We start from the raw sequence: 17,503 nt of genomic DNA on the forward strand, positions 1-17,503 counted from the left end.
CGGGTGCAATTATTCAGATTAGCACACGCTCCCAGCGAAATCCTGCGGTTGTCCTTATGAAAAATTTTTAATTATATGTATATATACATGCAATATTTTTGGAACGTGTGTTACTATATCTGAATATTCTATTTCAAATTGTGCCACATTCTACAATTTAGAAATAGTACTCATATCGCAAGTCAAAGTTTCTAAAAGAATAATACTAGAGACAACATTTGTAAAAATTATGAAACCGAAGAAAATACGAACACTTACGGAAAATGAGATTCGTTAATTTTTTGAAAAATAAAAACAGACAATCTAAGATAGTTGGGAGAAGGACATAATCTGAAAAGAAAAGCATCATAATTTTAATGCTAGCCAATTATTTAAATTTCACTACGCGGAAGCACGTTTAGTTGCCAAACTAAATTTGCACGCACAGCGAACTATACGTGCGAGTCGCGACAAGGTCACGCGACGGATTTCATGAACAAAAGGTCCTACGTCGAAATTAAAAATATTTTCCATATCTGACACAACCCAATATCTAATTAAAATTTTAATTAGAAATGTTCAAAATAAATCCAAGTATTCTCATGAAATTTAAAAACAAAATATGGGAACCTCGTAGAGAAACCTAAGGTAGGATGCTACATTATTAAAAACCTAACCAAAATTTCTGAAACAAAATTGAATTCTCTCAATGAAAATCAAATCAGCCTTTTATGGAAGGTGCCTCACAATTATCTGAAAAGAGAAATATCGTTCATTTTAATTTCGCTGAAAATTCCAATCGTTAAACACGACGAAACGATTAGGCGTACTAAAATGCAAATACGCGCAACTTGTACCTTAAGGACTCGCGCCAAGGGCACGCGACGTATTTCCTAAACAAAGCACCGTACAACGAAAATAAACGTATTTTCGTACTCCGGGTTAATAAAATTGCTAATTAATATTTTAACTAAAATTCTCTAAACAAAACAAAATTACTAATTGAGAAACCACATTGGATATTATTACAGGGTGTTCTATTAATAAGAATTTAAATTTAATAGAAAAATAAATAAAATTAAGGTCCGAAAAAGTTAAAATTATAAAACCAAAACACACAACCATGGAAAGCCACAACGATAATCGGGACAGGGAAGAAGCCACTGCATTCCCAATCCAAAATACGGATTTCAATAAGGTCATAGCAAGACCAATAATCCGGAACACGAAAATAATCCAACCTAGAAATACCGGCACTATCCCTAAAATGATAAATAGGTCAATAGGCCGCGGTAGGGGTTTTGCGCAAAAGAACACGGAAACACCCATGACAAACAATCGGTCAAATCTAGCTAGAGCCACCACTAACAAAACCTTCGAATCAATAGACAAGACATTGTTTTCGAATCATGAAGACTTCCCAATAATAGACGCGCATGCCCAAAATATTAACAATATTAAGGAAACAAATAAAACAAATTATTCAGAGAGGATAAATAGCCCAGATAACCGTCCCCAAATTAATAACGAAACCTACGAACATGACTTATTTTTACAAAACAATACACCGTTCATATTAGAAACAGATGAACTTTTAGAAAGTGTAGAATTTAACGAATTTATAAATCAATAAGAAGAAAGATTCTTTGGAGAAAGGGAAAAAAGAGTGAATAATTTCAAACTTAGACTGAACCCACCAACTAATAGCTGTTTTGAATATAAACAGAAAAAAATAGAACCAAATCCTAGGAAAAATGGAAGTGAATCGCTTGAAGGGAAAATCCAAAAACCCTTGTCAATTTTCATACAGTAATATGAAGAATCATGACAAAATAAGAGATAATAATCTAAAACTTCAAAACTCTGACGAAAGTAAACCATTAGAGGACAGAACCTATTCATACTAAAACAAAACACGTAGACTCATGACAACAAACGACAGGTTAAACAGACGTTCTAGAATACACACGAACAACTCAAACTCAGATTACGAATACGAAGTCTATCAAAATAACCAACTAATTCCAGCTACGTATTTTCCTTTCGGCATGATACAAACGGCCTTTCAAATTATTTCGCAAATTTCACAACAATAAAGACGATAATCCGGCGCACTTCTTAGAGGAACTAAGAAGATTCAAAAGGGGATATAAAATAAACTACCGCCATATTTTTAAAAATTTAGATGCGTAACTCATCGAGGATGCGAAATATTGGTGTTCAATAAATAAAAACTCCTAGAGAACATTACTAGATTTTTACGAGGATTTCAAAAACGCTCATATCGATGAAAGGTTTTCGGAAGAAATAAGACAACAAATTAAATTTTGTAATGAATAAAAGAAACCAACACATCCATTCATGCTTAACGGGAATTAGAAAACTCTTTACTAAACTTTATCCGAGAAAAAATCGAGAACGGGAATTACGTAGGACCTATGAACACCTTCGCATAGAATACAAAATGTACATTGATACTTTTGAGCAATTAGAGGATTTAGGTTACGAATAGGAAACTGAGCTAGCCAAATCAAAAATTAAAGAGCAGATTTGACAAATGACCGAACCTTAAATCGCAAACAAGAAGGAACAGCAGCGTAAAAATAGTAACGGGGATAAAGATAATTCGGAGAATAATAAATATTTAAAGGAAAATAAAAATAATCAAAACCATAAGAACCAGGGTAAAAAATCATACAAAAATTGATTCCCATTTTAACCATTTGGATTTCCATTTCTTCAATTGCCAAACCAATACCAACAAAATTCTAGACCTAATTTCAGACCTAGATTTCCACCTGGTTTCCAATCGAATTTGCAACCCAGATTTCAATAAATTTTCCAACCTAAACTTCACAACAATAGATCAAGATAACCATTCAATCCCTTTAACCAAATCTTACCATCCTTCAATCAAATGACATTGGGTTCAATTCAGAGTCAAGATAACCCAATGATCGAATTCTCATCAGAAAAACCGGAAAACAGTTGAGGAAGTAATGACTATGAACAAAATTGTCAAAAACCAGATCACGGGAATAAAAACAAAAACGGGATACTAACTCTAATAAGGATTCCCAAATTACAATAAATTCCAATTCAGATAAAAATCAGAATTTAAATTTGCACACAAATGAGAAAATAAATAATAGCAATTGTTACCATTGTGGATTAGCAGGCCATTTTAAAAGAGACTCCCCGTATTATGCGTATAACCAGGGAAACTGGAAGGGCGGGTATTAGAACAAAAAACAATACAACTTAATATCGAAACGCCAGAAATATTAAATTCTGAAAAAGAGGAAACAACGGAGACACGTTTTCATTTGATGACAAAATTCGAAAGTAAATTAGTTCGAATTTTAGTTGATACAGGTGCCACACATTCGTACGCTGGCAAGGAATTGCTGGACAAAATTCAGAATTCTAGTTATTCAATTTTTAAACCCGTCTCACGAAAATTAATGTTTGCGAATGGTGAAACGATTGACATAATTGGGCAAGTGGTAATCCCAATTAAAATATGTAAACACACAAAACTTGTTATTGTTAGGGTAGTCCCAAAATTAAAATCCGTAGGCATTTTAGGTACGGATATGCTGAAACCCCTAAGGATAACCCTCGATTATGACTCAGAAACTTGGTGGCTAAAAGGGAGTCCCCGCACTCGCTACCACATGAAAGCGTACCCAAACGTACTACCTACCCCCATAAAGGAAATTAAAACGAAAACTAAACCTGACACGATATTAGAAAAAGAGAATAGAGAAGTTCGAAACGAGAAAATTATGAATGAATAACTAAGGAAAAGCGAAGAAAATGATAATAAAGGTAAGAAACCGAAACTCTGAGGTAGTATTAACCTAAAAACGTCGAAGATAGCGAAATCCCCTAGTGCCTATCAACTCAAACCAATCCCAAAAACCAAAAGTGCCCAAAATTCAATGAAAACCCCTACATAAGATATTCCTAGCCTAAAGAGCATTCTCGCGAGCAGCAAATTCCAAACCGTTGAGAGCATCCCCACCTACAACACTAGCAATAACTCAGGTACACAAGACTCAATTAAATTAGGCAAATATAGAATTAGGAAAAAAGTTACGAAAAATAATTCAGGAGAAGTTTATTATAAAAGCAAATACGAGAAAGAATATAAAAATAGTGACTGTAATCTTTGGAAAAATAACAAAGTTACAAATCGGATAGAACCAAAAACTGAATCTCAAAAAGCCAATGAGATATTAGAAAGCGATAATAGAAATCAATATATTTCTTTTAAAAATAAGGCGATTGAGTTAAATAATATTGCGGATAGCTTAGGAAAAATCCACGAACAAGATAATGGTTCCGCGGAAATTTGTGAAGGTATTGTTTAGCTTAACGAAAGCCAACAATCACAAATAGAAAAACTCCTTGAAAATAAAATTAAAATTGACTCAGGAAAAGAACATAGGGCAACTCATCTAACGCAACATAAAATTGACGTACAGGGCCACGACCTAATTAAACGGCCATATTACCACATAAGCCCTAAAATAGAAGAAATAATTTATCAAACAGTAGATAAATTATTAGAACAAGATATAATAGAACACTCTTTTTCAGGCTGGTCAAACCCTATTGTTATGATAAAAAAACCTGGGAAAGATTATAGATTCTGTTTAGATTTTAGGAAAGTGAATAATATTACAAAAAAGACCTCTACCCAATCCCACTCATGACAGAAATATTGGACACTTTAAGATCAGCAAAATTCATTTCAAAAATTAACTTAAAACTAGCTTATTCACAAATCCCATTAGAAGAAAGTTCAAAACCTATAACAGCATTCACAGTACCTGGAAAGAGCATGTACCAATTTAAAAGGATGCCATATGGTTTAACAAATAATCCAGCCCCTTTTCAGAGACTCATGGATAAAATTATCACTCCAGACTTGAAACCAAACGTTTTTTGTTATCTAGACGATATTGTAATAGTGACTCAAAATTTCTATGACCATTTAAAATACTTTAACATTGTACAAGATAAAATAAATTATGCAAATTTAACTATCAGTTCGCTCGATGATATATTTATCTCTATTAAAAAATGCGCAATCTTTAAAAAAATTTTTTATTATACATTTTACTGCAACTTCTGCCAGTTATTCAAAAGCTGAATTTACTCATTACCTATTTTTTTACGATTTAAATGTAACACATACGGTCTACACATCAGCCTTAAGTTTTCTTAACTTCTAAATTAAATCCCTACCTCAGTGAACCACGAAACTTCCATTAACGAGGGTTTAAGGTCGGGGGAGAGCGATTAGGTTCAACCAAGAGTCATAGCTGGCTAGTGTTTTATGCTGAAAAGTTCAAGCAAATTGTACAGCCGACAAATATTCAGCGATTTGAACCAAAAAAATTTTAAAATAGCTGTTAAAATTTCTAAGATAGTTGCCGAGCCTGATTTTTTAATTAAGTTTTCAATTTTTTATACATAAACACAAATAAGACGAAAATATAGTCATTTTACCTATTTGACGTTCACAGTGCTCGTTAATAACAGGAGCTTATTATTATTAAAGAACAAAATTTTTTATAAAAAAATTATTTGCTGAAACAATGTTTTCTATGATTTTCCATAATCAGACGTTTTTTCTAGTTATATTGCAACACATTTGAATGGAAATTATATGATATTAAAACAAATTTCTCTTGGGATTATCATTCTTTATATCATAAACAAACTTAATGAACAAATACAGTAATCCGGCATTTTGCGACAGAAAAATTAGTTCTTTTTCGATGTACATTTATTAAAATTCGGAACCTTATGATATTTGCCACAATATTCATAATTTGATTATTAATCTTATGATCTTTTAAACAAATTTAATAAACAAATGCATTAATCGGGCATTTGTCTACAGAAAAATTAGTTTTTTTTCTGTGTCAATAGTCTTAATTCGGATATCGAAAAAAAATTTTCCATCGACAGTTGCTCGAATAATGCATTTTTTTATTAAATTTGTTTTTAAAAAATATAAAATTTATCAACCAATTATGAATTTTGCTAAAATCATCATGAACTTCCCAATTAAAAAGACTGAAGTCGAAAAAAAATTTCCGTCCACAGATGCCCGGATTATGCATTTGTTTATTAAATTTGTTTTTAAATATCATAAAGTTTGCCAACTCGTCATGAAGGTTGCCGAATTTATTATAAAGATCCCAATTACAAGTCTGATATCGAAACAAAAAAGAATTTTTTCGTCGACAGATGCCCTAATAATGCATTTGTTTATTCAGTTTTTTTTTTAAATCATCAAATTAATCAAAAAATTATGAATTTTGCTTAAATTGTCATGATGTTCCCAAGTGAAAAGACTGCCATTGAAAAAACCAATTTTGTTGTTGACAAACGCCTCTATAATGTATTTGTTTATTTAATTTGTTCATGAAATCATAAGATTAATCAACAAATCATAATATTTTCTAAAATTAACATAAATTTCCAAATTGAAAAAAATTGACCTAGAAAAAAACGAATATTTCTGTCGAAAAATGCCTGATTACTGCATTTGTACATTGAATTTGTTTATAATATAAACAATTATGGTGTAATCAGAAGAGACATTTTTTTACATAATATTATTTTGATTCCAATTTCTTGCAACATAACTTGAAAAAACGTGTATTTATGTAAAATCCTGGAAAAATTTTCTGAATAAATAATTTGCTGATGACAAATTTTTTTGTATATTGTCCAATTTTTGTATATCTTTAACTAATGCTATTTTATGCAGCTCAAACGATTTCAACCATTTTCCTGTTATTAACGGCCACTTTTTCGCCATATTTGTGTATTTATAAAAAAATTGAAAACCTAATTCAAGAATCAGGCTGTATAACTCTCTTCAAAATCTTATTAGCTTTTGAACTTTATTTTACCAAAATAAAAGAGTTCAAAGTCCAATCCAATCTGTCAATTCTTTCGAAAGTTATCGTGCTAAAAAACTAAAAATCTACATACCCACACACATACAGACAGACACATTCGTAAAAACCTGTTCTTCGGATTCAAAGGGGCTTAAAACGTAGACATTTGACAAACACGGGGGGGGGGGTCTAATTTTACACAAACTTAATACCTTTTCTTGAATAAAATGTAAAAATTATTTAATTTGTCATGAATAATGATTTGGTAGCTCTGTTTTATGTTCGAATCATGAAGAATAGCATTAAGAAAATTTAAAACAAAGAAAATTTTTTGAAAAATCACACAACAGACAAATAAGAAAATTAAAAAACATAAGTTGTGATGAGAATGTGCCCACGCAGCGGGCAGATTTTTTATAGTTAATAGCGTTTTTCACGATTAAAACACAAAATACACATTATATCAAAAAGTTGTTAAAAATAAATTTGTAGATCTTTTGAAATTCACACTTTTTGTTCAGTCATCTTTTTACCTATTTTCCACAGTTTAACCGCAAAATGTAATTTTTGATTTTCCATTATCTTTTATGTTGTAAAAATTTGAATTTTCGATTTTTCCAGAAAATTCAAAAAGTTTTAATCACAATCTTGTAGTGCATTAAAAAAGAAACATTTTTCATCTGTTGAACTTTCTCATATCTTACGTTATTTGGCTGAAAATGTTGATTTTCGTGCATTTATTGAAATCTTGTAAATGCTATAACTCTGGTAAATTTTAGTTTTATAGAAAAAAGTCATTACGATAAATTGTTCGCCTGTTTGAAAAATTTTGAAAATACGCTCACTTTTTGAATTTCGATCCAAAATGGCTGTCTAAAGAACCTGACCCTTAATTTAGGAACTTAAAGAGTATACCCAAGGTCAATCCAATCTGTCCATTCTTTCGAAAGTCATCGTGCTAAAAAACTAAAAATGTACAGATACACACAAACACACAGCAGACACGATTCGTAGAAACCTGTTTTTCAGATTTAGGGGATCACAAAATGTTGACATTTAACAAAAACGGAGGAGGGGAGGGGTCAAATTTTAAACACATCTAATACATTTTCTTGATGAGAATGTAGAAAATAATTTGCGTCGAAATATTTTACGTCTTTTTGAGACATTTTAGGAAATAATAAAAAATGTTTTGTACTATTTTTTCATTTTTCAGTTAGAATTCATTCCAAAAAAATTATTTACATTTTTTCCCAAGGAGTTCTCATTATCTTTCATTATGTAACATTCATTATCTGTTCATTCCATTATCTTTCATTATCTGTAAGTCCTTCGTTTATCGAGTTTTATTATTATTTTTTTCATTTTACATACGTATCTATTATATCTTATCACAATTTAATATAAAAGTCTGAAATGTTAAGTGTATTTAAATACTACAGTTTTTAATGTTTCCATATTTTTAGAAATTATTCAACAAATTTTATGTGTAATTAAAATAAACTTTTTTAAATCTCATTGAACTTATTCCAAGTTATCCTTTTTGAATTTTCAAAATTGATGTAATTACTTATTCTAATTGAAAATAATTGAACCTCTTGCAATAAAATAGGGGATTCTGCTTGAGAAGAAATGTGCTAAAAGTAATTAAAAAAAAAATCATTCGAATTTTAATTTTAAAGAATGATAATTTTACAAAATTTCCAGGCGTATCTTTTTTATTCTCTACCAGAATGTTTAGGTTTTTCAGTTTTTTAAATCAGTTCATCCTACGTTTCTAAAACTCCTCTAAACTTTAAATTCTTTTTTAATCTCATCAATTCTACTCAATATTGATTGAATTTATTCGATTATTTGCACTTTTAAAAAATTTGTAATATTATCGAATTAAAACATTTTGTTTTTAAAACCTTTCACACTCTTTTTCGAAATTTTAGGAAATTGTTCGATATATTCAAAAATCTATTTTAATTTTCTTTTAAAGAACATTTTACAAAATAAAAAATTATTTAAAATTTTCACGTTACTTAGGAAAATAATTCTTTTTTTCTAATATTGTCTCGTCTTCTAATCATTAGAAATTACTCAAATTTTTTCTGATTTTTTTTTATTTTGCAAAATTATAAAAAAAACATTAACTTTAAAATTTTTCAGATACTTTGATAATTTTTGACGTATTGATGAATGTTTTGAAATGCTTTAAAATAATCTTCTAAATTGTGTAACAAAATTGCACAAGAAGGCTTAATAAGAATTATGTTCCTTAATTCAAGATGCGAAACAATTTACTCATAATCTTTTAAATTTTTTCCAGGAATTATAAGAAAAATAGTTTTACCTCCTTGAAATCTTTCGGAATTTCTGTAAAGTTTCTAAAGTTTATGTTTAAATTCTTTAGAAATCTAATTTTTTAATAGAATTCAAGTCTAAAGTTCGATTTGAATCTCTTCAGTTCTTCTTAATATGTCTTGCATTTACTCGATTTTGATCTATTTATTATAATCTTAACAAATTGAAACATTTTGCTTCAAAATCTTCTACAGTCTTCTTTTACATTGTAGGAAAGCCTTTCACATGTTTAAAATGCTTTTTTAGTATTCTCATAAAGTACGTTTTTAAAAATAAAAAGTCATTACAAATTTTCCTGCTAATCTTGAAAAAGTTCTGTTTCTAATATTTTCGGATATTCAAAGCCTTCTAATCATTAAAAACTATTTAAATTTTTTCTAATTTTCTTTGAAATTCGGCAAAATGAAAAAGATTGCTTAAAATCTTCAGATTCGTTATTGATCATTTTAAACATAATTTAAAATGTATTCGAATTTTTTAAAATAAACTTTTCAAAATAAAAAATCATATTAATTATTCATAGAAACCTAAAAGAATATTTTTCATTTTCATGAAACCTTAAATATTCTTAAAAAAATCTTTACAAATTTTAATTATTTTCTAATCGTTTCAAAATTCCTGAATATCTTTTAAACTTACGCAAATTTGAAAGCATATTTTGTAAAACAAAATAAATTTAAGAAAAAATGTACAAGAAAATTGCGCAAGAAGGCTTGATAAGAATTAATTTCCTTCTTTTTTCTAAAATTATAGAACATAGCAAAATTGCCTGAACTTTCATTCTCTTGGCACGCTGCGAAATTCAGTTTACTTAAAAACTCCTCCAAATAGTCAGTTAGCCACCGAAAACAAATCGTGAAGTCGGGAGGGGGGGGGGGGCTAGGGCTCGTGCATTTTTGACTCTACAGGAGGCTGGCCTACGCAACATGTAGCAGAGCCGACTCACGGACACGCTAGGTTTGAATATGTCGCTCCCAGATGGGAGAGTGGTAGGTACCGAAAAATCCCACGTTCTGGAGACACTGTCTCTCTCCATCCAGTGCGCGCTCTCTTCTCCTTTCCTTTCATTCTCCCTCTCTATCTTGTGTCCTTCTAAGGCGCATGGCCTACCGAGCCTGCGATCTCAAGTGGCCGTCGAGACAGGAAAATATTATTAAATTTATGACAGCCATAAATGTTTCTGATTATGCTTTAGCACCTAAATTAGCCCCCCCCCCACCGAACAAGCCCGTCAAATTAATTTGGATTTACGTACCTGTTCCTATGTGCATTCACATACACACGTACGTCAACAGACAAAATAATGAATAGGAAGTAAGGCTAGTGTAGGAAAATTTAGGAAACAATTATTTAAGTTGGGAGTAAAAGAAGTCGTTTGGCGTTATAAATTGAGACTAAATATTTTGATTTTTAATCAATACTTTAAAATTTAAAGAGGGAAAACCCGAAAGACCACTTCTACTCCACCTAAATTCACGTTGCTTTCGGGAAAGTGAAGCTAGGTTAATCCTAGAGTTCGATTCCAATTTTCGTAATCTTAGGATAGTTAATTATATTTTTTAATTTAGATAATTGATAATTTAGATAAAACTGGATATTTTATTTTAGTCATACATTTTTGGTCTTCATTCAAAAACATTCCAACTCAGGATTAAAATTGTTTATCTTAAAATGGGGATTTCGATTTAATAGAATGTTCTAGCTAAAAGTTGTTGGCACATCGCAGATGCAATTGTATTACATGAACACCAATCGAAGTTCGATGCAGACGAGCTTAGAGCAGGAATGGGGTGCATTTTCGGCTTACTATTTTGCAAAGGAAATGTTTTCTAAAGGGTCAAAGTATGTCGTTTATTTCCAAAACAAATATACATGGACATAGGAAACAAGGGACTAGGCATGCCATTGCGGGGGTGATGCAATGAGGGGGGAAGTCCGCCACCTTTTGATGTCCCGCGAAAAACATGGCAGCGCCCACATGTTTATATTTTCATGCACAGTTTTTCGGCAAAAATGCTAGTGCGCATAATCAAATGGCACACCGTAAGATGGCGGCTCTCCCCACTCATGGAATTCTCCCCCCTCCCGTGGATTCAACCCCGCTCGCTAAGTTAGGATGGCATGCCTAGTACCGTGTTTCCTATGTCCATGCAAATATATAATAAGCATATTAGGCAACGTTAAAGACGTATCTCGGCACAGCATAGAACTTCCAAGTTTCATCACTGCGAGCGCTGCCTGCAGTTATTTGCTTGGCTCCACAAACCTTCACATAGCTAATACGTATTGCGCGGGGGTTTCTTTGAACGACTTTTTCTCGTGAACCACTTTCTATCGTCGTAAACGCTTTAAGATTTTTTATCTCAAATTAAGCTCTCTTCTCCAACAAAAGATAATCAAAACCCGTGTCACCCGTGAGGCGGACGCACTACCCTTTTAAGATCAGGAATTTATTTATTTGACAAATTCTGCAATATAGCAAAAACACATCACATGAATTTAAAATCATGCATGAGGTATATCGTATGAGTTGAATATACCATCACTGTTATTTGCTCACCATGTAATTTTATGAATTACTTTATTGATTGATTTAATTTCCAGCACATCACTGTCAATTACTGGAATGTGTGATGGCATTAAAACAAGGAATAATAAAAGACATTTTGTGCGTTGTGGCATACGGTACAGAAGTATCCAGAATATCTGCTGCTAGATTGTTATTTTATTACTGGCCTACGTTCAACCAAAACTTTTTTGACCGTCGAGCGGTGTTAATGAAGTTTGCAGGTATGTATTATATTAAAATAAACTAGTGACGGTTTCTATGTCATAATATAGTGGAATTGAAGCCCACCATGCGTACGGTACTCCATGTATTGTAAAGGCATCACTATCTCCCAAACAAGCGTCCGCGTGTAGTCCCCGCAAACTAAACATGAAGAAAACACACCGATTCCTGCTACGGAATCTTTTTTAGTTTTTTTTACCTTTCAGAACCCTGGTTTCTCTTGACAATTTAGCAACTTTCATGTATGCGCGGTGTAATGCTTTCTACTAAGGTCGTTCAGTAAGTATGGAGCTTCCATAAAGGATGTCACAGTTTTTTAGCGAGTTTTCGACTCCCCCTTTCTCCCATTGTCAGATCAATGATCTTCTGTGAAATTGTCACAGATCGTCACAACTCAGCTACCCCCCCCCCCCCCCCCCCCCCCCCCCCTCCCTACCTAAAACACACTTCCGCAGTTTCGATGGCTAAAGTGCATGAATTAGCGTTTGAATTTTTGCCTAATATACCCTATTCTCCTGATTTGGCTCCTTCCGCCTTTTTTATTTCCAAACCTCAAGGTTTGGCTTGGAGGAAAAATATTTTCGTCTGATGAGGTCATCACCACTGTGGTTGAATATTTCAAGGATTTGAAACTTCCTACTTTTCCGAGGTCATACCAAAATTGAAAGAGCGCTGGACGAAGTGTGTATAAGTCGAAGAAGATTATGTTGAAAAACAAAAAAAATTTGGAATAAAAAACGTGTTTTTATTCATTTTTTACCTTACTTATTGAACGGTCCTCGTACTACCGTGACTCTTGTAGAGTCCCCTGAAACTCACTGATTCCCCACCGCGGCGCGTCAACCCGATTAGTGCGACAAAAAATAAGATAGTTCCGTACCTATGCAGCACTCATAAAATGCGCACATAAACTGTTTAACTGGGAAGAAGCGTAACTTAGGCGTAACCTTGGAGCCAAAAACTTAAAGGGTTTGTGCCAGTGTGAGAAAGAGAGATGAGGTTACGCATTAATCTCTACTTACTATTAGAACATTTGTCTTTAAAGTCACGCCTTTTACGATTAACAACATTTTAGGTGCAGGTTTTGACTTATTAACAGTGTCAGCTTATAATGATTATGCATGGTAATCTCTGAAACTGACGAAGTGTTCGTGTATGTAAGAAACAATTTTAAAACTACCATTATTATAAATATAAAAAACAGTTTCTGAATAACTGGAGTAAAAGCGTACCAAGAAACTAAAAATTAGGAAGTACCGACGCCTGCGACAAAGAGAACAAAGACAGAAAATGTAACATGTGAACAGTTGCCAGTGACTGTCACATGTAACCCAATTTGGTATAATACTAGGACTTAGCCAGAATTAGCTGCCGGCAAGTTTGTTTTCACTTTGGAAATCAGAATTGAAATGCAAGCAAATAAAAAAAGGAAAATTAAACCTTTTTTGAGTAAAGAAATGTACCGACTTTTTAAATAAATAACTGTATAATTTCGGGTACTGTAGCATTTTTGATGTTATAATATTCTGAAAACAGATTCTATCCAATTGATTCGGAAATTCTAAATATATCAAGTAGCAAAATACAAAACCATCTAAATTGCCCATTTTACCAAATTTAATACCCTAATATTCTAAAAATGTATTTTTTGAAGTTTACTTGTAAATTTTAAATTTATTGAGTGATAAAATAAATAAATTATTTGAAAATTGTATTTATAAATTCTAAATTTATCAAGTAGCCAAGAGAATAAATGTCAAAATTACCTACTTTAACAAATTTGAAGTTATAATATTCCAAAATAGAGTTCTTTGCAAATTCCTTTCAAAACGATAGATTTATTAGTTTGTAAAAAAAATAAAATATCATTAAATTTAACAAATTTGAAATTCCATAACTTGTAAATTCTTCTCCTTTATTAATAATGTATCCCTCAAGGGTTTACATGATCTCCATTCCTTACAATACTTTTGCCATACACATTTTATAATAGCTTATCCTTAATATTGACAACTATTGACAACTATTTACATAAACTCTTATATCTACATCCTTATTTCTATTTTTTCGATAGCGCAGTTTAGGACGTGTAAGCAAACGAGTGACCGAGCAATCGAAAGCGATAGTGCAGGCGTAGCCGAGACAGAGAGAGAGAGAGAGAGCGAGAGAAAGAAAATCTTTACTCTTCTAATCTGAGCGAATTTTATTTCTTTTTTCTTTCACTCATTTGTACCTTCATTTTGCCAATGGAATCTTGACAACATCCTCTTATCAGCTTCCCCTTTACCTTCCATTCCTCCCATACATCCTTCCCGTGCATTCTCCCATTGTTGCTCTTCCCATTCACAGATTCTGCACTAACTGTTCTCTTCTAAATTGTTTTAAATTCTTTAAGTGGCGAAAAAGTAAATTTGAAAATTACCCACCTCACCAAATTTAGAATCCAAATATTCAAAAATTAAGTTCTTTGCACATTTATTTTAAAATTATAGGTTTATCTAAGGGGAAAAAATACTTTAAATCTTTGAATTATAACCGCAATTTTTCCTAATTTTTCTCATTTTTTCCTAAAGTAAAATAGAAAATTATAATTTATTGAAATTTATGTATATATTGTATTATTGTAATTTATTGTGGCCCTTCGTATTTAATTGTGAAAATTATTTGAATTAGAGATATCTTGGAGTATTTGTAAAATCTGTGAAATCTTAGGAAGTTTTTTAGAAGTTTTAAATCTCATTTAAGCTCTTTCTGAAATCTATGTAAAATTTTCAGCAATATTTTAAACCTATAAAATTTTGAAATCCTCTTCTAAAAACTACAATTTTTCATGGAATCTTGACGCTTTTATAAAATTTAAATTGTTATTACAAATGAAGGTTAAGTTCGTTAAGAAAATATTTCAAACCAAAATAAAAAAATTAAGAGCATTTTCAACATTTTAAACTTTTTTTTTCAAATGTTAGGAATTTTTGTCATAGTTTCTTATAGATCGGTAGAAGCCTTGAAGATTATCCAAGTAAAATTTTTCACTTCGATAAAAATTAGAAAAGTAATATACTTTTGAAAATTTACATACAATATTTAAACTAGATATCACTAGATATCAAATATATTCGGAAACTGTCTCATTTAATTTTTTCAAATAGACAAAAATTCAAAACGTTCAAGCTTTTTCAAAACTTCAATAAAAATTTTTTTTGAGTTTTAGAAATTTTTGTGAAATTTTCTGGCACACCGAAAAAGACTCATTAAATTTCTTAATTAGACAAAAGTTCAAAAAGTTGGATCATTTCCAAAAATGGGAAATTTTTGTTTTTAAGAGATCCGTAAGTTTAGAGCGTTGTTTTTAGTAGATTTTAACAAGATTTATAAATGATCATGATGAAGTTTTTCAATTGGACAGAAATTATCGACCGCGAAGCGAACGTATGACAGCGAGCGCGAAAGCGTACCCACCTCTATGCGCGCTCAACCTTGACGCGAAGCGCCTCGCACGTTGCGCGCAAGGTGAATGTACCGGTGCAGCAGGCATATTTTTTTCTTTGTTTCTTCTTTTTTATTTTAAGACTATCAAATAACAATAAAAGAAAACATTTGTAACAAATATTCACCAACGTTTCGGAACTCAGACAGCACCCTTATCAAATCCAAATAAATTAAAAATAAAAATAAAATTATCAGCCGTCAGGAATAGCTCCGCAACCACGATGCTCTCTCTCTCTCTCCCTCTGGCATCTAAGAATTAACATCCGAGAATCAAGAGAAATTTGAAAAGGCAAACCAGTTTTTAAAAAATCTGACATAGAAATAACCTTCCAGGATAAGTCCCCTGAATTAAAATTTAAGAAATTTAAATGAGACAAAATCAAATTTAAATTCCTTTTCTACATCCAACAATTAAGTTGATGTGAAAAATTCCTGAAAATAAAACCAAGATTCTAACGACCAAATTTGGGCAACCGCCATAAAATGTTCCGATTTGCAATCTGAAAATAAAACCTAAAAAAAGAAAAGAAAAAATTCGTTTTCCCTTTGTAGAAAATAAAAAAGAGGAAAGAAAAATGAGAAGGTTACCAAACAAATCCATTCCTTCTCTTTTCTACATTCACATCATCCGAGTGTAATGTAATCGTCCAAATTTTCGATCTCTGTTTTTTAACGGAACTGAATTGGCCTGAATTCCATTGATCAGAGTTCCAGAAATCCAGCTGGGGAGGGCAGAACTCACTGGACCGAGATTGTGGCGGGAGCGGGAAGAAACTGCTGAGTGCAAACGACGCGGGGGAGAATCAGTTTAGTGTCAGGCATCGGCGAATTAGTATTGGATGCATCCATTTCTAGTCTGAAAGGTATTATTAATATTCTTTTTAGAGTGACGCTGAGGAGGCGACTAGTGCTAATCTAGGTAATTTTCTTTTCTTTTGTTGTGTAAGTCAAACTTTTTGCGTTGATTTCCGCTTTGCGTCCCACCGATATGAGAAAGTCATTATAAATTTTGGCACACAATATGCGGCTACTAAAGCACTACAGATTGGAACGACATTACTTTTAAATTTATTTCGAGAAGCTCAAACCCAAATGATTGGGTTTAGCTATATGTTAGGCACACTGGAAAATTTATTGTTGTGGCTTTTGATTGATTTTGGCAGTAAATTCGGGATTACTTTTTTGGTCGAATCTAGGATTGTTTAAAAAATTTATTTCGGTAACTTTCGCGTTAGATGAGGCTATTAAAATGGAATTTTAAAAATTGCTTTAAACAATTTTCGATATTTGGTAAATATTGGCCTAATTTTGCCCGTACACTGGGAATTATTTAGAATTCTACCATTAAAGTAGATAAGCTGCGAGGGAAAACTACAAATACGATCATTAATTGGGCAAATTTGCTAAGAATGGAAACACGAATATCAACAACATCGGAAAGCGCGATAGCAGTGTAGAAGAGTTCTTAACCCAGATCACGAAATTTAGGAACGGCAGTTCCGTATCAAAGTAGGATTTGTTTCTAGCCTTCGCATTTTAACTTAAACCACCTGCACGACACTGCTATAGGTTCCACCGAGAAAAATGGGATACATGGTGGCAATTTACCATCGCATTAAGGTTTAGGTATGGGGGAAGGGGGATTTCCTGATGCCCAGGATAGCGTTTTGCCTGCATTTTTCTACTATAGCAATATCTGAAAATTGAAAGGGGTAGTCAATACCGAGAATAAGCCAACAACCTCGGATATAAAAAATAACGGGGCAAGCGAAAATAATAAAAATGATAACAAGACGCAAAGCGACACGGGTCGTGTCCAAATAACGATAGTAAAAGCGATGATCAATCAACAGCTGCCCCGAATAATAATTATTCCAACAGCGCTACAAGTAACGCATGTGCTTTGGTAGGTCATCCCGATATTCGAACCTCCTGCCTTTGGCGGTTATGCGCCTTATAATTTATATTA

The 17,503-nt window shown here is 32.1% G+C and overlaps 1 protein-coding gene across 1 annotated transcript in view; it reads left to right on the plus strand.

Annotated features, from left to right (window-relative positions):
- LOC117172902 (protein unc-79 homolog) overlaps positions 1-17,503 on the plus strand; it is a 1,455,529-nt gene that overhangs the window by 390,560 nt on the left and 1,047,466 nt on the right. The window contains exon 7 of the mRNA XM_033361197.1: positions 11,859-12,044. Within this exon, the coding sequence (XP_033217088.1) occupies positions 11,859-12,044 (186 nt within the window). The remainder of the gene's footprint in view (positions 1-11,858; positions 12,045-17,503) is intronic.

Source organism: Belonocnema kinseyi, chromosome 5, assembly GCF_010883055.1.
Source record: "Belonocnema kinseyi isolate 2016_QV_RU_SX_M_011 chromosome 5, B_treatae_v1, whole genome shotgun sequence".
Classification (NCBI taxonomy): Eukaryota; Metazoa; Arthropoda; class Insecta; order Hymenoptera; family Cynipidae; genus Belonocnema; species Belonocnema kinseyi.